The sequence below is a fragment of the Emydura macquarii genome, unplaced genomic scaffold (genome assembly GCF_026122565.2).
Source record: "Emydura macquarii macquarii isolate MOO-44397 ecotype Brisbane River unplaced genomic scaffold, CSIRO-AGI_Emac_v2 contig_2676, whole genome shotgun sequence".
Lineage (NCBI taxonomy): Eukaryota > Metazoa > Chordata > Testudines > Chelidae > Emydura > Emydura macquarii.
Window position 1 is genome coordinate 37,103,895 of NW_027132813.1, and position 23,013 is coordinate 37,126,907.

The 23,013-nt window shown below is 41.6% G+C and overlaps 1 protein-coding gene across 1 annotated transcript in view; it reads left to right on the forward strand.

Moving 5' to 3' along the window:
* COMMD1 (copper metabolism domain containing 1) overlaps window positions 1–18,369 on the forward strand; it is a 37,766-nt gene extending 19,397 nt beyond the window's left edge. The window contains exon 2 of the mRNA XM_067565214.1: window positions 18,069–18,369. Coding sequence (XP_067421315.1) covers window positions 18,069–18,353 — 285 coding nt within the window. The 3' untranslated portion in view covers window positions 18,354–18,369. The remainder of the gene's footprint in view (window positions 1–18,068) is intronic.
* The last annotated feature ends 4,644 nt before the right edge of the window (window positions 18,370–23,013 follow it).

The window sequence follows — 23,013 nt, forward strand, 5'->3', positions numbered from 1 at the left end:
TGCTTCTGTATCGACTTCCGGCAGGTCAACAAGATTTCAAAGTTTGACACTTACCCCATGCCTCGCATTGATGAGTTATTAGACCATCTCGGGGAGGCCCAATACTTCTCCACTCTTGACCTTATGAAAGGGTATTGGCAGATCCCCCTGGAAGCACGCTTGCGAGAGAAAAGGCCTTTTCGACACCTAGCGGCCTGTTCCACTTTGTCCGGATGCCCTTCGGGCTTCATGGGACCCCCACAACCTTCCAGCGACTGATGGTTCAGCTTCTGGCACCCCAAGTGAGCTACGCTGCCGCCTACTTAGATGACGTGGTCGTCTGTAGTCGGGACTGGAGCGACCACCTCAATCAAGTGGCCGCAGTGCTACGGACCCTCCGGGACGTGGGCCTGACCGCTAATCCCTGGAAGTGCCACATAGGGTGGCAAGAGACTACATACTTAGGCTATACACTGGGCCAAGGGATCCTGCGACCCCTGATTGTTAAGGTGCAGGCCTTACAAGAATACGCATGGCCGACCACCAAGAAACAGGTCAGACAGTTCCTAGGATTGGCCGGATACTACCGACGGTTCGTACTGAATTTTGCCACCCTCACCGCCCCCATTACGGATGCCCTGCAAAAAGACCAACCGACCCATGTCCAGTGGACCCCAGAGCGGGACCAAGCCTTCACAATGCTCAAAGGGGCCCTGTGTCACGAACCTGTCCTCCACAGCCCAGACTTTGCCCGCCCATTCGTCGTACAGACTGACGCCTCGGTGGTCGGACTAGGGGCAGTGTTGACTCAGGTATTCGGCAGGGAGCACCTCATCCTCTACTTAAGCTGCAGGCTGTTTCCCCGTGAGGAGGGATATGCGACGGTGGAGGAGGCGGCCCTTCCCGAGAAATGGGCCCTGGAAGCCCTGAGGTATTATCTACTGGGGAGCCCCTTCACTGTGGTCACGGATCACGCCCCCCTCCGCTGACTCCAGCAGATGAAAGATACCATGTCTGGGTGATGCGGTGGTACCTCGTCCTGCAGCCATTCGCCTTCACCATCGAACACTGCGCCGGGTGGGACTATGCCAACGCAGATGCCCTATCCTGGATGGACCCACTGGAGCAGGCTAGCCCCAGAGACCGGGGGCTGGACTTGAGGGGTGGTGTGTGTAGGAAGGTGTAGTGGTCTTCCTCCGAGCCTGGGCCCGAGGAAGCGCCACAACCCTGGGGCCGGACAGTAAAAGGGCTGGCAGCCCAGTCTGCCAGGCATCCGGGAGGCCGGCTAGTGATAGGTCCTGCTGGCCGACCAATCTGGCAACAGAAGGGCGGAGCCTCAGCCAAGGCTGAGAGTATAAAAAGCAGGGCCCACAGCTCAGAAGGAGGCAAGCTGCCGCCGGAGGCAGACGTGCCGTCCCGCCAGCTGCAGCAAAGGCCTGAACCAGGCCGGGCCGCTGCCCCAAGCGAGCGCCTCACAGAGCGAGGACCCTGGGAGCGGCCCAAGCCACCAACCCTTAAGGGTTGGATAGGGCCCCCGGGCCCCTAGACTGGTCTAGGCCTGCAGGCCCCAAGGACCAGGCCAGGCCTCTAGGCCCCAAGGACCGGGCCCCCTGAGTCTGAGGGCTGGGAGATCCACCCCCTTCCCCTCCCGAGGCCGGCCCCGACCTGGAAGAGCTGCCTGATGCCCAGCCCCCAGAGACGGGACAGGATCTGGAGGAGCTGCCTGAGGCCGAGCCATCCCCCGAGCCCTGTGACCTGGAGGAGCTACCCCTTGAAGAGGATCTCTCCATCTTGCCACCTGTGGATGAGGAGGGACTGGCGGGTCTACCCTGGGCCGTATACCCCAGCGATCCCGAGGACCTGGCTGACACAGGTACCTGGGGATACGGAGAAAAAGTGGCCCAGGGACAGCCATAGCCGTGGCTGAGACAGGGGCAAGACCCCATCGGCGTGTTGCAGTGGGAGCCCCGCCGACTCAGTGGCAACGCCTTTGCCACTGCTAGGGCCCTGGGCTGGGACGCAGTGGAGTTGGGTGGACCTGCGTCCCTTTCCCCTCCCCCTTGTCCTCACCACCCAGGGAGTGATTACCGTCCCCTGCTCTCCTGACCAGAGGACACTGTGTGCTCGCCCTGCCTGAGGGCCGGGGCGATAGACTGCTTGCTCGTTTGCCCTGCCTGCCTGTTTGCCTGCCCAGGGCACCAGACTCATACCAGACACTAACCTTCCCCTTGTAGGAAGGTGCAGTGGCCTTCCTCCGAGCCGGGGCCTAAAGAAGGGCCACAACCGCGGGGCCGGACCGGACCCCGTGCTATAGGTAACTATCACTGTTTTAACTTTTTATATGTGCAGTTAATTTTATACAATGTCCAGGTTTGGAGTGGCATTTTATAAATAGAATTGTTTGGAATTTCTTCTTTTTTTTTTTTTTTTAAAGAATCACCTAGTACTCTGAATTACTAAGCAAGAACTAAATCTAAAACAAACAAAATCTGTACAGTGCTCATTTATCCAGAGAGGAAAACTAAAACATTTTACTAAAATAGTCTCAAAACTATCTTGGCACTGACTGTTACATATCCAGTAGTCAGAAAACTTAGTGTGTTTTTGAAGGTGCTCTTAAGCTGAATTCTTCTGAAACACTTTTACAGATGAGGTCCAAGTTAGAGGGACCAGGTGGGTGAGGTAATATCTTTTATTGGACCAGCTTCTGTTGGTGAAAGAAACAAGATTTCGAACTACAAAGAGCTCTGCATGTCTGGGAAAGGTACTCAGAGTGTCACATCTAAGTACAGAGTGCAACAGATAAGACACATTCTACAAGACCATTCAAGATGAAGTGGCCAATAAACACCTCTGTTGTCATAGGACAAAAAGGGGGGGTTAGTGGGTTACAGGTTGAATTTATGGTTTATTGCGCCAGTGTCTTTATTAAGACTATGATTTTTAGTGTCTAGGGACTTGTCTACACTAGGAAATTAGGTTGGTGTAACTGTCATTCGGGGTGTCAAAAATTCACACCCCTGAGCTATGCAGTTAAATTGACCTAACCCCTGGGGGGGACCAGCAGTTCTCAACCGGGGGTCTGAGGCCTCCTGGGGGGCCACAAGCAGGTTTCAGGGGGTCCATCAAGCAGGGCTGGTAGTAGAGTTGCTGGAGCCCAGAGCAGAAAGCCGAAGCCTCGAGCCCTATCACCCGGGGCTGAAACCAAAGTCTAAGCAATTTAGCTTTGCAGGGTCCCTTGTGACACCCAGGCAATTACCTGGCTTGTTACCCCTTAACGCCAAACCTAGCTTTTATATACACAAACACCAGTTGTTGTGACACAGGTGGGACATGACTTCTTATAGGATGTTGGGGGGGGCCTTGGAAAGAAAAAGGTTGAGAACCCCTGGTGTAGACAGCTGCTGGCAGAACCCATTCCATGATGTAGGTAGTGTCTTCACTGAAGCGCTACAGAAGCACAGCTGCACTGCATCGTTTTTAAGTGTAGACAGGTCCTTGTCTTTGTAACTTCTTTAATCAACTTCTCCCAGAAGTCCACCTTTTGCTGTCTAATCCAGGGTCCTTGTGAACAAGGTTAGAAAATGAGGACTGCTTCCTCCTCAGACAGGACAGCAGTGTTGTGTTCATAGGACTACTTTAAATATCAGAATTGCAACAGTGAAGCTCTAGAGCAGGGGTGGCCATCCCAGAGACGAAGCGCCAAAAAATAGCTATTGCTAATGCTAAGAGCCACATTTTCCTTACCCTCCATCGGCAATTCGCACTAATCGGTCAATTTTGGTGGTGGCTTGTAAATTTCACTTTCCCCTCCACTCTTACCCTCCCTAGACAATTGGCACTGATTGCCGCATTCAGAGGAGCAAAAAGCCACATGCGGCTCATGAGCCGCGGGTTGGCCACCCCTGCTCTAAAGGATCCACTAGGAAACGTGACTGCCAGACACATTTTTCTAGTTCCATGGGCAAATGGGCTGTTCATGTTCAAGAACTTAATCAACATGAGCTCTTTAGCTATGTCAAATAAGTGATAAAGATTGAAAGCTCTTCCGTGGCAGGGACCACACCCTTTTGTTTGTCTCTAAAGAGTCAATGATATCTTTGGTATTATATAAATAAGATGATTAAATTCTAATGTCTCCGCCATGTTGAAGAGAACGGTGAGTGGAATACTTTGCCTTTATCTATATCCTGGTTATTCTGCTACAGCCCTTCCCTAGTTTGGGCTCTAAGGAATAAAGCTTTACAGCTCTTGTCTTGGAAAGATGATGGCTAAGTTGCTTGGAAGTTGAAATATCTCATTAAACGCTTCTCAGGATGCACTTTCTTTTAGAAGCGAGAGGATTTTGTCATTCTTCTCTTGCCATTTTATATTGAGCTCAAGCATGCGGATACTACCGTCAGATTATTTTAAAACATTGTAGTATTTGAAACTCCTACCTTCCTCTTTTATATAATTATGGCTTCTACAAAGCCAGAAAGATGTGACCTGCCAATATCAAATACAGTACAGTTTCCTCTTATTTTTGGTTTTCTCCGTCACTGTTTAAAATAATCAGATGATCTTATCTGTCTATGATCACACACACACACACCCATCCACCTAAACTGTAGAGCTAACTGGTGTACTGTTTAGTTGTAGCCATCTTTTATTATCTAGATCTTTTTTGGGGGGTACCTTCTATCTCATTCAGAAAATGTGACATTTTCTTCAGTTAAATGACAACTTTCTTCATTCCTTTTTCTTTTTTTGCTATCTAATTCAGTCATAACTGATAAAACTTAAAAGGGTGGACATTTTTGTTTTTAATACATTTGCTTTGGCTTTGGAGGTTTAAACTAGCTAGAGATTGAGGGTAAAGTTTCTTTTCTACTATCTAAACTCTTTGTGATCTTCACTACCCCATCATTGGAAGCTTCTCAGCCAGTGTGCAACATGAACCATCAAAATGTGGAGCCCCTCTTTGCTGACCCTTTTGCCTATTCCTCACCTACTGTCTTGCTGACCTCCCTGTTTTCTTCCTTCATGCTCTCACTTCCCTCGTATTTCCATTTGTTTGCTCTCTCCCTCTCTAACCCCCCATGTTTTCTCTTTGCCTCCTCTTGCTTGCTGACCTCTCAACTGCTATGGAAGGTGGCAGCTTCAGGCTGAAGATGATGATGGTAGCATCTACAGGAACCCTTCCTTTCCTCCTGTCCCATTCCCAACTGATTTTGCTCTGGCTGTTGCCCACAGCCATACAGATGCAGAATACCATCACAGAAGGTGGGAAAGCAGGATAGGGAGCCAGAATTGGCTCCAAAGCATGATGTACAGCAAGATGACAGCTGAAAGGTCTGACTTGGACACATTACACCTTGTTCTTTTCAACCAACATGACTGATAGAAACCTTAAGGTACTAGAGGAGGAATGGACTGCTGAGCTCTGGTGATGGCAGTTGGTTACAATTACAGCTGTGTTGATTGATGGCATGATCTCACTTTCAGCCCATAGTTCTATTTCAAATACGATCGGCAGCGTTTTGAGTTGGGAAGGTAGTCTCTAGTAAACATATTTTTCTTTTTAAAAAGCTGAACACCATGAGTGGCAAAGATGGAAAGTTAATTTAATGTCCTGACTGAAGAGGTTCTTTTAACAAGAACTGACATTGATTGAAGGATGCAAGAAAATGAAATGTTTGTTGTCTTTGCTGTGATTTAAGCAAAAGAGAGGAATGTAGGAATATCCATGCTTTGATATGAATCAAGTTAACATCCAAATATAAACTTAGGTTGGAAATCAGATAAATTAATAATTTATAAATTGGCAAATATCAAGAATCAAGATAAATTGGGTAAAATCAAACCTATCTTCATGATTCTGATTTTATTTTATTTTTACTTTTTAGTTTTGGTTCATGTTGAACCAAGCTTATACTTTGTCTGATTTCATTTGTTGTGAGAACACTAACATGCAAAATAACACAGTAATAACTGCCAAGAGTGGCCCCGATTAATCACTGCCTCATGATAAATTTAGAGATGACTAAAACTTCCTTTCCCTCATGTCTTCAAAATATGAGCTGACCTAACTTCTATTTTTAGCTGTACTGAGTGAAAGGAGATTAGACATTAAGCAGCAGTCCAGAGCAGCAAGTAATTTTCCCAGAATGCTTGGAGAAACCTGATAAATGGAGTGCTTATTATTTTATTTTGCAAGGAGGAGAGATGGAAGGAGAAGCAAGGGCAGTCACGTGATCTTTTTGGAGCAATACAGGTCATATAACTGTTTCCTCTTGCTGTCTCTCTGCTGTTAGTCCCTTCCCTAGAGTTTTCTTCTCTCTCACCCAGTATTTCTTGTGCTCTGTCTGAATAGTATTTTCCTCTTGTGCATTTTATCTCTGCCTTCTCTTCATTTTTCAGAGGTAATGCTGCAAATGGTCTCAATTTGTTGAAAATTTTAAATCTCAAATATAGCTCCTCAGCTTCAGGTTAAGGAGTCAAAAAAAATCATACATTAGAGGCTTATGGAGGAGTAATTACTAGTTAAATTGAGAAAGTGGAAGAGTAGGGAAGGGTAATAGTGATATGTGAGAAAGGGTTTGTTTTCTTCCCCATGTGAAGGTGGGGGCTATTGTAAGGAATGTGTATGAAATCATACTTAGTAATAAGATAAGAAAGGTGGGAAAGATGCCATGTCTGAAATTTCAGATATGCATATAGATCTTGGGTATCCACAAAAGAAGGTAGTTATCCACCTTGCTGCTTTACTGCCTGTACAACTTTTTTTTAAAGTCAAAGAAATCAGAACAACTGAAAAAAAAAAATTGTGTGTGCACATCCATTGAATATCCAGTGACTTAACCAGGGTAATCTCTCTTTCCGTGACAAATAAAATAGCTGTATAAATCGGGATAAGAAGGAAAAAAGATCTTATTCTCTAAAAGAAACTTCAGAGCATTAAGTGGTGATATCCCTTTTGAATTTACTGGTGGAATATCTGACATATATTTTACTTCAGTTATCTAAAAATCTGTTCTTCCCTGCAAAGAAACACTTTTTCTTTTTACTTTTAAATATGCATCACAATTCAGTAAGAGGCCAGATCAAAACAGTTTTGTGACCTACTGTATAAATAGAATAAAGTAAACCTTTAATTGTGATGCCTCAATGGATTAAAAAATCAAGAGAACAGTTTAAAAACCTACTAGTCTGATTAAGTGTCTTGTGATTTCTGAATAAGGTATTTGCTTTTTATTCAGGAGATCATTTGTCACATTCACAAGGTAAGAAAAAAGGGATGGACAGGCCATTGCATCTAATATGCCTTAATGCTGACTCTCGTAGAAGAGCTATTATGCTCAAATAAATAATTTACATGAGGCACAACCTGCCAAATATTTGAAATCTGCTTCTGTATCGTGAGAAACGTGGGAAAATGAACTTGACTAACATTCAGGGCACATCTATGAGAAACAGTTCTGTGTAATGGAGATGGATGTATTAGCAACTATGGGAGAGAATGTGGTTATCAGATCCTAACAAAGGAAAGATGGAAACTACAGGATTGGAGAGATGAGAGAAGATATCCTCTGCATATGGAGAAATGCTGTGGAATTTTTCCTGACTGAATTTTCTGTTGACACCAGGACATATATGAATGTGCTGGGCACATGGTTTGACTGCACAACGACCCCCTGTGCAGGAGGATAGTGGGGACTACTTGGATCCCACAGCTGTTTCTTCTGCTTTCATCCACATGTAGTGAAGGCAGAAGTGGCATTGAGGCTGCATGTCCTAAATGAAGTCAGAGCTTTGTCCAGTTTTGGCTGTAAATCCAACAAATTTCAAGAACATTTAATGAAAGAGATATGTAATTGCTTAATATTAATAGGGATTAACTATGTAGAAATATAAAGTATTTTGACATACTGGGTCAAATTCAGAGCCAATGTGTGTTGGTACAACTCCATTAAAGGGTCTTAAACTGCATCCAGTTACTTATGTCTGAATTTGGTCCATGATGTCCCATTATATGCTGAATTTATGATACTTTATAAAAGGTTTTAAAGGTTATGTTTCTTGGAGAGTCTTCATTAAACTATTTGTGACAAAACCGCAACCTTGCCTACAAGAAATCCAAAGAGGCAAGTTATTAATACAGTACATGGCATTGAATTGTTTTTGTTTCTATGTGCCTTTGATTTCATTGTGTTAAAAACTGGCAGCAATCTGCAGTTTTGTGGGTTAGCTAATGACAATGCCTGCAGGTCTTGCCATGGCAAATTCTTGGAACCCTGCCATAACTGTTGACAAGTAAAGTTTTGTTTCTGGAAATTAAGGGTGTTTTCCCACTGGATTTTACCAATTGTTGTTTCTTGCTGGTATTACATGCTTGTCAGATTCTGTTGCTCAGAAAAGATAATGAATTTAAATCTGTATTTCCTGCTGTGCATACCAGAGTGCATATCTAATGGTTCTAATGAAAATTAGACAAATACCAATCTCTCCAGATTATCAAATATTGTTCCATTAAGGAAATGGTATTTGAAGTAATGTTTTTATTGGCTCATTTATTTTAAGAGATAATGGAAATATGCTAGAGATGAATGAAAGGAAAAACCATGAAGAAACTAATTGTTGTTGTTAGTATGTTTCTCTAGAAAGAAAAATGTAGCCAGGACAGGAATTTGAATGCTCATAATAAGGTGCAAAATTCTTTCTGTAAACAATTTTCTATTGAAAACTTCCTCTTTTAATGTAATTTACATTTTAAAATCTCCAGCAGAAAGTCTCTACCTGTTAGAATAGTATAATTCATTCACAAAATACTGGCAGAATGGGACCACCATTGTAATACATTGGTCAAATCTTGCTTTTCTTACTTGCTTATGTAAATAGTCATGAAAATTTAAATGAGATTACTCTCATGAATAAAGTGAGTATGATTTGGCCTATTGTTAATGGACTTCTTTCTTGCCCTCATGCTGGTGGTTTAATTCTTTAAAAAAAAAAAAAATTATATTGGAATAGTAAGTATTTTATGTAAACATAGTCTTTGTGGAGGGTAAGTAGCGTGCTGAGTATTTTAACGCCAGAAACTGGAGTTAGAGCCAAGATAAATATTTTTCACATGGCTTAATTTTATCTTATTCCTCATTTATGTGCATCACAGAACTGCAAAATTATGGGACAGTGTCTACTCAACAGAGGCCGAAGATAGTATAGCAGAAGTACTCGAGGTCATTACAGGGCCATTGAGGTTATGTGGGCAAAATTTGCGCAGTGCTTGCCTGTACAATGTGTCTGGGTCAAGATACTGCAACAAGTCTCATCTCCATAACAAAAAGCCTTTTTGTTGTGGGACTCAGTTACAACATAGTAGTGCCTGATAAGTTAAAGCAGTTTGGCCTTGCAGTGTAGGGTGTTCTTTAATTACACTAAATACAGAAACTAATAGAAGTTGGGCAACTAAATGCTTTACTTCACTTTGAAAATCACCACCTCAAATTGTATCATTCCCAGCAATCCTGCAAGACCAAATTGTGTTGTAACCATGTTGGCTGTTGCTGTGTTGTAACTTGGTAGCTTTTTGTAGTATGGGCAGGACTTTGGAATCTTGTTTCCATGAGCACTAAAATTCTATTTAGTCAGAATAAAAAATGCTTCCTGAATTTTGTTTGCATTCGTATTTATAGCACCTAGATATCCCAGCTGAGCTGGAGCCTCCGTTATCTAGGTGCTGGCCAAACGTTAAGAAGACAGTACCCTGCCCGAAGGTGCTTTCAGTTGAAATAGACAAAACAGACAGAAGGATTGGAAGGGAAAATGGAAAACAGACACAGATAGGTGAAGTGACTTGCCCAAGATCACACAGCAGAGCAGAAATAGAGCTCACCTCTCCTGATTCCTATTCCAGTATTTTACCAGATCATGTTACCTCTCATTTCCTTGTCTGTTTGATGTCTGTCAGTTAGAAGGGTCAAAGTGCTTCTGTGATGATGTTAAATCATTTTCTTGAAATATAGTTTACAAGTAATAAATTGGCTGAACTTAACAAAGTAAAGTCTGTGCAAAATTTGTCAAACTTGCTAATATGATTCACTTTGGGTTCCCTGGAATAGGAGAGGCATTGTACAAGTGCAAACTTTAATTCTGTTGTGCAATCTGGCAAGAATTGCCAGATGAATTTTGTATGTGGTGCTCAGCAAAATCAGTGCAGTTTTATTAAAACGTGTCAGTTCTGTAAAGGATATGCCACTGAAAGAATAAACACATACTCCAAGGACTCCATGATTAATGATGTATGATTTATGAGTGGACGTATAGCCGCTTGACTATCTGTTGTCATTTGCTGTTGTAAGTGAACAGCAATCTTTTTAGTTTGCAGCAGTTTGTATTTCTTCTTTCGCAAATTGAATACCTAGTTTCTTTTTGGGGAATGTATTTAGAAAAACAAACCAAAAACTCAGATTAACACCTCAATCTTCTTCCCACTCCTTACCCTTTTTGTCTTTTTTTGAGAAATGTTATGGTTATCTTTACTCTATGAAGAAATGAGAGATTACAGCCACCCCAATCCCTTCCACTGTCTCATTTACCTTCCCCTTTGCATGTCACCTTTAAGTCTCTGATCATAGGATTTGTCATTTTGGGAACACTGTTCATCAAGTCTGATACCTTGCCTGATGCTTTCGGAGAAAGGTAACCTGATCTTCCTTCCTTGCCACTTTCAGCTCCATCTACACTAGGAAATTGACAGTAGTTAATAGTGCATCCTCCTGAATCAGTGTTGAAAATGATTTGACTGCTAGAGTTGGCAGCAAAAAACATTCTTCATCACCACTGAGTCTCAAGAGCATTTCCCGTAATGGTGCTGAAATGAGTTTGTGCTGTTTTTTAAACCATTTTCATCACTGGTTTGGGGGGGACCCATTTGTGAACATTGGTAGCAACTAGTCAATATCCTAGAATAAGCAGAACCTTTGGTCATCCTAAGTCCCAAAACCTGAGAGGGTGAGGAGAAAATGAACAATCGGCATGTAAAAGATATCTTTAGTTTAAAGCCTTCTAACCTAAATTAAAATTAGTCCATAGACACTGCAAAAAAAGAGTATTCACTGTAGTTATGCATTCTGGTTGATTTACTGAATGGGTATAGTTACGAATGATTCCTGTAAGAGCTGATAGCTGAAAAAACTGATAATTATGCTGCACACAGTATGAATATAATCTTGTCTTGCAGAAAATTGAAATGAAAATATTGGAGGTGATCAAGAACTGAACCACTGTCATTCCTATATAAGTAGTGAGATTACAATGCAATTATGGATATTTATAGAATGGATTGCTTACATGACAGCAACAATTCATATGCCAAAGAAAGCAAAGGCTTGTCAGCCACCTGAATTGCTGAGCCGGGTTCTTTGTAATGTCCATCTGTTTTCTTGTCTCAAAACAAAATATAATTGAGTTATGATGACAAGGAATATTAAAACAAACTAATGTTACACTGTGTTTCTTGAATGTCTTTTGTTTGATATAATATTTTGTTGTAACTCAAAGTATTTTAGAGGAAAATATGCCTATAGTTAGTATATTTGCAGTTAAAAGACAGAAGAATATTTAATTGTTGTCTATACCCCAAAAAATCAAAATTCCTCCTCCAGAGTCATAAACTTAAAGAAGTTTTTAGGGATCGATTGTTTCCAAATTCAACTGTTTACTGGTTTTGAATATATATAGAAATGTTATGTTTTATAATACATTTGAAAAATGTAAAAATAATAAAAATAATTCCACCAAGTTAATGCCTCATCATGATTGCAAATTTAATACATTTGAGATGGGAAAAAATCAGGTTCCCATAGCAATGCTAACTGGTCAACTTTGAACATATGTAGTTTGATTGCTCCTTAGGATGTTTGATTTTCTTCCTTTGTTTCATACTATAATGTTTATGGTAGCAGAAACAACAGACAGGCTCTGACTATATGAAAACATGTGGTTATAAATATAATTTAAATTGAAACGTAACTAGCATTCAATATACAGAACATATGTTCAATGTGGACAGGTTAGCTGTAAGTTGTAATATTTTTTATTTTCTGTAATTCTTGTTTTAAAATTGCAAAAGTAGCAACAAACTTTCCTTTATATTGGACCCACTTTAGCAAAGTCCGAGTTATACTGCACCTTGAGTTTAGTAAGGAACTTGGCAGTGAAATGGACCAGTTTAACAAGTTTTACCTGGCCCTTTTTAGGAGTTTTTTCCTGTGCTCCTTGACTTGTGGCGAAGTGTAACTTGGCAAAGTGATTAGTTTCACTGCAAAGTCTCTTCCTGTGAGGAACAGGTACCATAACTGAACTCTACTCAATTTTTATTGATTAGCATCTCACCGTGTGATGGCTTAAAACTTACCAGATTCAGTGTTAATGCACAAAAATGAATGGTGGTTGGGTTGAAGCCCCATTGGAAATCAGGCCCCAAAGTTTTGGTTTGGAAGGATTATCTTTCCAAAACTGAAAACAAAAGCCAAAAATTAGTTGCTCAGTGTTAAAGCTGCTACAGGAACTTTGTTTTTTCCTCCTCTGGAATGCCAACTTTCCATCCTGTGGCACTGTTCTAATTTGACTTAGAACCCATAACTAACAAATCATAAAGAGCCCATAAATCATATTGTAGGTGGTGCAAGTAGTGCTGCTTATAGGTAAGGTGCCTGCTGTTTTATCAGACCTTTGTTTTCAGTTACTTACAGCTTTGCCAAATGTAAAGCATTTGGGTTGAAAATTCCCATGCCAGGTGCCTGCCTCAGGCTTTTTTTTTTTTTCTTTTTTTTTTGGTTAGGGTAGGGGGCTGTAGGGGAGACATCTCATTTAAAGCAGTTGACCCATTTCAGAGAACCAGGTTGGGGAAAATGTTTTATTCATGTTAAAAAAAACAACACCTATTTTCTACAATCATTTTGTTGAGAAGGTCTAGCTCCTCCATATTTTGGAGCAGGAACTCAAAATTAGACAGTGGAGTCTCCCTGGTGTCAGGATATATTTCTTACTATCTATGTGAAAATCTGCCCAAATTTGGCCAAGTTCTAAGCCTCTAAAAAAATCTGTTTGCACTTGCTCAATAGTTTTGTGAGTTTAGCAGCTAAGTTCTCTAAAGAATTAATCTACACTGAGCATGGTAAATAGAGCTGGTTTGATTTTTATTCCAAAGTGGAACAAAACCAACTTTTGAAGTATTTGAATTCTCAGGTAACTGTGTTTTATGTTCTCCACACAGCTCCAGTGCTTCACAGCATCTGCATGTCAACCAGATTGCACAAGTACCATCCCTACAGATAAATTGAACATGCTCCATCCCAGGGCAGCAGGGGCTAAGCAGGGCTTTCCCTGCAGTTGTGCTTCCTGATTGCCAGGAGCTGCTGTGGCACTGTATTCAGTAACTGAGAGCAGGGAGATTCTCTTCTGTGCTCTTAATGGTCCTCTTACTGATGCCCTGGTAGCATAGATGAGAAGCAGCAGCAAACTTCCTGGAATGCTGAAAGGTGAAGTACAGGGGTCAAGGAGAATTGCCATGTGCCGGGGTGGGGGCAAGAGCTTGGATGAGAGGAGGGGAATGGAGCTGACAGGTAGAGCCCTGCGAGGATCTGCATCCAATCTGCATCTGCAAGAATCACCTTGTATCCGACCCGTGATCTACACCCCCTCTTTTTTCTGTATCCACATCCGCTACACACTTGCAGCAGCATACTATCTCACAGTGCCTCTTGGGAGGAGCGTGCATATAGAATCTCAAAGGTGAGAAAGCAGTTGTCTGCAGCTCATAGCCTATGAGGTTGTTTTCCTGCCTTTGAGATCCTATATTCCCTCCTCCCCCCCTTTCCTAAATGAAAAGCAGTTTAGAAAACTTTTAGTATCAGGTCAGTTGGAGAGAGAGGCAGCTGCTTCTGCAACTTGCTTACAACTGACTTACTTTGTAGAAGCAGCTGCCTCTCTCTCCAACTGACCTGATATGGCAATGAAGTTGGGAGAGATTTCCTAAATTGCTTGGCTGCTTGAGCTGAACTGGTTATAGGAGCATGGGAGATTTTGCTGCCTGTCTTGATCTATCACTTCCCATTTCTCTGCATTTGGGGGGAGGAGAAAGGGGGGAGAGGGAATATAGGATCTCGAAGGTGGGAAGCAGCCTCATAGGCTATGAGCTCCAGGCAGGTGCTTCCCCGCCTTTGAGCTCCTATATTTAGAGCCCTGTGTGGATACAAAATTTGTATCCGCATCCAATCTGCCATCCGCAAAAATGGTCCGCAGGTATCTGCGGATTTGTAGGGCTCTACTGGAAGGTCTAACTACTAGACCACACTCCCCTCCAGAACCTGGAATTGAGCCCATTATTGCTGAGCAGCCGCATTCTTTTGCTGTCTAGCAAATAGATGTGAAACTGGTGAAGTGTTTCTCTCCATCCTCTTCTAGTGGCAGGTACACATAGAAGATACCAGCCTTCTGCTGCTACCAGTTGCTCTGTTAGCTCAAGTGGTAGCAGGGTGTACTGTGGGTCCTAGGATCCCAACCCAGCTGATGGCTCTGTGAAGGTGTCAGTATGGTTTCATGTGATGGAATTTTTTCCTCAAGTTTTAAATTTTTTAAAAACCTAGAAAATGAAATGTGTTAAGGTTACAAAGTCAAGCACCCAAAGGTGAGGAAATGCTATTGTTAAGGCTGCTTGTGCAACCTTACTTTGGCCCATTTGTGCGTATGCATTAGGATGCAGTCTTTAATTACATGATCACATGCTATTTTTTCCACAAGATCTCTGCTTTGTTCAGTGCACAGTAATATATATTACTGCTTCTGGGGAGGAATAGAACAGGCACCAATTTTATGCATAGCTGAACTGAAGTGAACTTCTGTATCTCAAGTTGGTCTTGGCCTTTATTTGTGTTGCTATAAACAAGTTTACCTAGTTTCTTTTGGCCTTCTCCATTCTTTCCCCCAACCAACGCACGTCAGATAACTGGCAATACACACACACATTCCCACACAGAGTATCTTTCATACTGATAAAATTACAGAAAAATATTTCACCCTCCTGTTAACTAATAGTCTTCTGCATGAAAAAGAGAAATGACATTTGAAACCAATTTTTGTTTTGGCAAATGAAGACTGGTGCTTTTTTCTACTTACAGGGCCATTAGCATTAATTCTTGAGATGAATATCTCTGCCACAAAAGCAAACAAAGTCTACACACATAGTGGTCATGTTAGATAAATAAGTAATAGAGATGGGTATGAGAAAGGAAGGTTTTTTTTTTTTTGTTTGTTTTTTTTTTTTAGCCTTAGTCAGACACTTCTATTAAGCTAGAGTCATAACGCAGCAGAGCAGTCACATCTAATGTAGATTGCCATTGCTTTGAATCACACAATAGCTAGCAGCTAACCCAGTATGAGAATTCTGTGGGATAGCTGCCGCCTTTAAAAAAAAAAAAAAAAAAAAAAAAAAAAAAATTATGAAAGCTTCAGGAAAAAGAGCTTTATATTCTAGCAGGCAAAACAGAAAAATACACAGGCGGTGCAGTATGTGATGTCTATACTGTAGGTGCAAGCATATACATCTGTTGGTTGTGTTTGTTGTGGGTAGCAAATATCTTGCTGTTATTCTCCATAACCTTTATAACGTGTGTCCTTTGTAGTATTGGTCTATACATATACCTTTCATTTCTTTTGGCAGCCAGTCTAGTTTGATATTAATCTAGATTAATATCAATCAAGTACTGTTACACCCAGCCCGTCTTTAATAAAGCTGCCTGAGCAGCATAAGAATAGCCATATTAGGTCAGACCAATGGTCCATCTAGCCCAGTATCCTGTCTTCTGACAGAGGCCAATGCCAGATGCTTCAGAGGATATGAACAGAACAGCACAATTATTGAGTGATCCCCATGGCCATCCCTAGGGGGGTGCGGGCCTAGGCAAATCACACTGTGTGGGTCCCTCTTAAGATTTTTATACTGGTAAAATCTGGGGCTACCATAGTTGTCTGTTTCACTGCTCAATTGACAAGTAAGCCTGCGGGTAGAGCCCGGCTCCGGTACTGGGCAAGCTGCTGGGCTCTCCACCTGGCTTTCTGGGCATCGACCCTTGAGCTGGGGAGGGGAACTTCCACCTGGGCAAGTTGCAGTCGGATGCTGCCTGGCTGCCAGCCTGGGAGGTGGGCGACTGCCACCTGCTCCGAGCTGGGGCGGAGGAGGCTTCCGCGCAGGCTGGAACCTGGGGATGTGGGCAGGCGGCTGCTGCCCATCTTCAAGCCAGAGCGTTGGTGGCTATCTTGCTGCTCAGAGCCAAGGCGCGGGTGGCAGCCACCCAGCTGTGAACTCAGCTTGCAGGGCACAGGAGGCTGCCACTGCTTTTCCAACAGGGACCAGGCAGGACGCGGGCGGCTGCTGCCCAGCTTCCCAAAAAGCCAGCAGTTGTCGGCCAAGCCAGCGGCTGCCGCCCGGCGTCTCAAGAAGCCAGCGGCTGCCGCCCACCTCCCAGCTTAGGAGGTGGGACCAGATGGGAAGCGGGCGGCTGCTGCCTGCCTTGCAGCTGAGAGCTGGGGCAGGACGGGAAGTGGGCGGCTGTAGCCTGGCTTCTCCGGAAGCAGGCGGCTACTGCCAGCCTCCCTTCACTGGATTTTTCACCGTGTATCCCCTGCCTGTGTCTCGCGTACCCCCAGGGGTACACATACCACAGGTTGAGAAACTATGCCTTAGAGCAGGGGTGGCCAACCAGTCAGAGACGAAGAGCCGCAAAGAGCCAGATTTACTTTTTCAGTTTCCCCTTGTCTCTTACCCTCCCCCCTGAAAAACTTGTCAATTTCAAAGAGCAAAGAGCAGCATGTAAAGAGCCACCAGCCCATTTGTATGACCAAAGAGCCGCAGGCGGCTCGGCCACCCCTGCCTTAGAGTATGGCGTAGTAGAGCAACAAGAATGAAATGACACAGAAAATTACCTCTGTCAGTAGAGGTTAAAAACTGAAGATACTGGTTTTTAGTTTTGTTTCACCTAACTCTCTATCTCCATATATTTAAACAGATCTTGTAGACAGGAATCAGTTATATGCATTTGTCACTGAAGGCAGAATGAAAGGTAATTGGTTTAAGTTGCAGCAAGGAAAACTTAAGTTAAATATTAGGGGGAAATGCTATGGCAGCCAGAACAATTAGGCAATGAAAAATTGAAGCTGTAGAATTGTCCTCTTTGGAAGTAAAGCCAGATTTGAGTTCTATCAGAGATGGTTTTTGAATAATCCTTTCTGTTATAGTGTAGAGAGGAGGACTAAATAACCAAGTCCAGCTTCCTTGCAGCACACAAACGCAGAATATGAATCAGAATCAGAGCAAGACTTAATTAAGTTTAAAAATTACTTCATAGATGTGGAGTCCTATAGAACTGTAATTGATAATATGAGGAGAGTTTTAAACACTACATGAAATTAAAGTGGAAATATTTTTGGGATGTAAAGAACACACAGAATAATTTGCCTTGTTATTTACTGGGTACTTTGAAGACTTGCATTTCTTACAGTGAAAATGGAGGGCAGGTTCCCGGACAGTGATGGCAATCCTACCTACCAGTGCTAATGCAGTATTTACTGGTCTTGGTCCCTTGTCCCATGATGTGGAGATTGAGTTGCTTTGAGAGCATTGTGGCAGTAATGTGAGCACTATAGTGAATCAGGGTGTCTCTCAGTCTTGGATGGAGAAACACTGCATGCTCTCCCATCCTCCTGTGAAACAGAAAACCTCCATCCATTATCCTTAACTCTCTTCCACAAACACACTATTTCTGTACATGCTACCTAGTTCTTCACCACTGTTCCCTATGGGGCTAAGCCCCTCCAGCTGTTGTGGTGTAAGAGTCAGGGTAACTGAGAGAGAGAAAGTTAGACACAATGAATGGCTTTTGCAGGGTCCTTAGATTTGCCCACAGCATTCTTGTACAAACTGAGTTTTATAAAAGTCTGAAAATATATGAATGTGCTCTTTTTGTAGAGTGCTCTGTTTAGATTGTAAACAAATATATTAAAGCAGGCTTTTCTTTCTTTCTTTCTTTCTTTTTTTTTTTTTCCAGTCTGTAGCTTCAGCAGACATGGATTTGAACCAGCTGGAGGCCTTTCTTACTGCGCAAACCAAGAAACAGGGAGGTATCACAGCAGATCAGGCTGCAGTCATTGCAAAATTTTGGAAAAACAACAGAACAAAAATTCGAGAGAGTCTGATAAATCAAAGTAGGTGGGACAACACCTTGAAAAAATTGAGCTGGAGAGTGGATTTGAAATCACAGTCAAGACACATCGATCAAATAAACACCCCTGTTGCAATCGTTGAAATGGAGCTGGGGAAAACGGGCAGGTGAGCTATCTCTTAATTTTGTAAAATACAAAAAAATCTGATCTTGGGATACTCATACCCTAAAACATTTTACCTGTTGATCAATGTAATGGAGCCAAACCTAGTCAGTATACTTGTTGTATTCACCTTCTTACCTTGAACTTCTCACTGTGCTCGCACCTATTCTCACCTTCTTTAATGTAATCTCGTTTCCCCACATCGTCCAAAATTGAGCTCACAAATCCAAATACTAGCCCTTTTTAACTCAGAAGGCTCAGAACCTCCTGAGGTGTAGAAGGCAAACACTCACTCATTCAACCTTACTGGTTTTTATGCTAGAATTATTTTGAAAGTTTTCTCTGTTGCCATTCACAGAATATGCTATAACTATAGCATATTATTCTTATTTCTAAACAATACTAGTATTGGATATAACTACAGGGCGCACCAGGTTTGCTATGGGCAAAGTTTACTATGGAGAAATCTGTAAGAAACAGCATATCTCGGACTGCTTTTAATTTAGGATTAGACTCGTGAAAGATAGTTGATACATAAAATGAAGATCAGTCATAAAGTTCCATTTGCTATTTTCTCATTGTGCCTATTAATCTGTGCAGTCATGATCTGTTGGAAAGAGATGGCTTCTTCCACCAACTGCAAGAAACCTGAGCTTGGATTCTCAATTTTTAAGTTCGCAGCTCTTTTTTAACCTTTATAATTCAATTACAAAGATAGGTTATTTGGTTATTTTCCCATTCTGAATTTTTATTCTTTTCAGATAGGAAATAGTTTTGGTATATCTTCCTTTGCAAAGTATTTGCAAACCTTGGAATCTTTTATTTCAACAGCTTTGTTAGTAGTTTGTAACAATTTCTATATTTGGAAATGGCATCCTATGATTCACTCTTGGGTTAGTACAAAATTAGAAAAAAATCCAAATATTACTTATCACTTTAAAGCAAAACCAAGTGTGTGTTTAGCATACAAGGCCAAGTTCTATCTCATTACATCTGCCCTTAATACCCACTGACTCAGTGGGGGTTGCATGATGCTAACTGAGATGAGAATGTGGCTGGAAGATGTACAAATGGAGTGAATAATGATCCTACTGAAGCAGCATTCACTTTGCTTAATGAATGGCAATTTTTGTGAGAGACCCTGTTTGTTCGATCCTCATCTTATTTGTCCAGATTTCTTGTGCATTTCGACACAGCCTCTCTCCCATGTGAGGTGGTGAACATTTTCGAGCTATGCATTTCTAAAGTGACCATCACTATTATGTACAAGAGCTTTCAAATTTTCTTCCCAATCTCAATGATTCCCCCGCCCCCATGTCTTAAAGTTTGAAATGAGTGGCACCCTTTAATAAAGGAACTGTGTATATAACTATGTATATGTATAGCTAATTAATCCTTCATAGAAATGTTTTCCCCTCTGTGGATTCTTTCAATAACAATAAACTAGCTTACAAATACTTTTATAGATTATCAATTCTGAGAGGGAGGCAGGCAAAGGAAACCTGACGCAAGCAGAAAAAAATGTAACAGGCGTTTCTGAGAAACTTGATTTCTATTTAAAAAAAATAGAAAAAATCGTGGAAATATATTTTTCTAAGATAGCATCCAGCAAATTCTCATTTATTTTATTAAGGCCAAATTCTGATAATCTCAGTGAGTTAAGGGACTATTCAATCTGAATAAATATATTGTAATCTAGGCCTTAATGAATAAGCAACCACAAATTGCTTAATTAGATTTCTCACCAACTGGTAACATTTGAGTTAAACTTTGTATGTGTTTTTAAATATTGCTTCATTGAATCTTTAGGTTTCAGTCACAATAGCTTTATAGTTTTTTCATTAATCTCTTTGTTGGGTTTATTCTTAATGGCTCATTGTTACATTCATATGAAGTAAATTTGGAGTTCTTAGTGCTTTTATTACTGTTATCAAGAAAATACATATATTAGTGCCAGTCTGTAGTTTCACAGCTAGGACTCTTTTTTTCCTAAAGTATAAATGTGGATGATATACTTGATGAAACTTTTGAAGGCCTTTTCTTGCTTTCTTGTGAAGCTGATGATTCAGGAGTAAATTATTCAGAACTGACTGTTTTCATTTGGACACCTGATAGCAAGAGGTATATGTGTTTGTTGATGTGTAACAAATTAACTTTAATATTTTATTTGTTTAAACAGAGGCAATGAAAAGCTCTGTAGGAAGTGCATCTTTCCAGGATTCAAAATCAGTCAAACAGATACTTCATAGATTCTCTGTCTGCAGCTGATTAGAACCACTAAACTGGATATAGGATGTTCCAATCCAATGTCCGTTATCCCTTATTTTAAAGTGTAAATGTGTCCATAACTTGAATCACTTTTTATGGTTTGCCATCTCTGAATTTAAACCAAAATCAATTGTCTTATGTCTGAAAGATTTTTTTTTTTAAGAACAAACAGGCAGCGCTAGCTATGTATGCTTCAGTGACTGCTTCAGTAGCAACACCAGACCAAGCTTTAACATTTAGTCTGTGTTGGTTAATTTTATTAATGTTTTCTGATGGATTTTATTTTACTCATTATTATTGAAATTGAAAATTAAAATGTCCATTTTCCAGAATTTGTTACAATTCATAAATATGTATTATTGATATCATTTGGAGCCATGACAATCAGTGCTTATAATAAGGTGCATTGCAAGGGATGGCTGACCCAAAAAAAAGAGGGGGAAAAATTGAGCTGGGTTGCCGAAGGTGTGCACTTTTACCAAAGCAACTGCTCCCAGATTATAACAGACCCCCGCATGCTTTTTTCAGACCACTTTATGAATTGTAATGTAGCCAATATGGTAAAATGAGTTATTTTCTCCTCCCCTCCTTCTGAGTTAGGCATGCAGTTTGCTAAAAATGTTAAGAGTTGGGTTCTAACCAAAATCACAGACACTAACGCCTCTAACTTCACGAAGTTGGTACCTGCATCCTTAATTTTCATTTTTGCCTCTTCTCAAGTGAGGGCTGTACCTTGAGATTGTATATGTCTTGTATGTTCAAAATGCTGCTGCCTGTTTTTTATGTATGATTTTCAAAGAAACATAAAAATGTTAGCCCCACCAAATATTCAGCTTCACTGGTTTCACATTCATGTTACGGGATGAACATTTTCCTAAAATTGCCTTGCTTCAGCCTACTTCATTGACTTCTCCCTCTATCTACTCATGCCATTCTCTGCTCATCTACCACCAGCCTTTTCTCTTTTCTTTCTAAGATTAATCTGCTGTGCTTTCTAAGGCCTTGTCTGTACTACAAAGATAAGTCAACCTGTGTTAGGTTGTCTTACAGCCACTGCATGAATTACGTGGTGGTTGATGTCCACATTACCCTCCCTGGGTTGTTGGTGTGCGTCATCATCAGGAGCACTTCCACCGGCCTAAGAGGGGCAGTGTGGGAAGCTGAGAGCCCAGTCTTTCAGCTCCTCTGGCAGCTCCCTGCTGGAAGCCCAGTTATCCCACAGACTCTCATGCTCCTGGGGAGCTGCCCACTCCTCATTCCCTTCTGGGAGCTGGGGGAAGCTGCCCGGGGCTTCTCCCCACCCAGCTCCCCGCTGCTCAGCTTTTCAGGGGAGCAGCTGGGTTCTAGCTGCCCAGCTCTTTTAACACGAATGACAGCCAACAGCCCATGTAAGGAACGCAGTGTCTACATTGACACTGTCTCACCCTAACTACACTGACATAGGCCCTACACCTCTCGTTGAGGTGGTTTTATGATATCAGCACAGCAGGGGAGTTATATGGGTGGGAGGAGCATTTCACTGTGTACACCTCCACTGTTTTGTCAAGAAAAACTGACTTTTGTCAACACAACTCCGTAGTGTAAACCAGCCCTAACTCCCTTATCCTTCTTTATAGGCCATCTTCTGCCATCTACAAGTGTCTTCTTGTATCTCTACACCTCATTGACTGGATTTTCAAGTTTTTTGAAGCTTTTCTCCTTTGTTTATACCTCTTAATCTCATTCTCCCTTTCCGTGACTATTTCCTAACTCTTTTTTTCCTCTTAAGTCTTTTTTGGGGCGATACAATGTCAGTGACATGAGAAGGTAAATGTTTTGATTTTTGTAGTATGGTTTGCTATTAAGCCTTGGAGCTGTGCCATCTACACTTAAACTTGTTTTATTGTCTAATATGCAAATCCAGTTCCTATTAAGCGTACTCTTGTAAATGTGCACTTATGAATCAGCAGCAAACTATTTGAAATAGAAATGCTTTATTTACATATTACATTACATACATACACATCACTTGCAATGTATACCTGTCATTGAGATTCTCCAGTTTACCAGAGGCGGCAAACGGCTATTTTTATATAATGAATACTTCAGCCACTGCACTGCTGACTCTCTTTAACAGTATATGTGTGTAGAGAAAATATGTGATTTGCGGATCCATTTTCCTTTTCCTGAAGAGTCAATTATTCTTCTTCAGATGAGATTTTTTTATTTAAAAAAACAGCAAGAATGGGTGATGTTAATTACTGACTGCATGGTTGAGGACTCTAGAGGCAAAACTGCTGTTCATGGCATGAAGGGAGAACAAACACTGCATCATTTGTATCCTATTGTAGTGTAGAGTCCAGCACTGATGAGTATGACACACTCTGAAAATCAGCTTAGTTTCAGGTGGTCACAACTTCT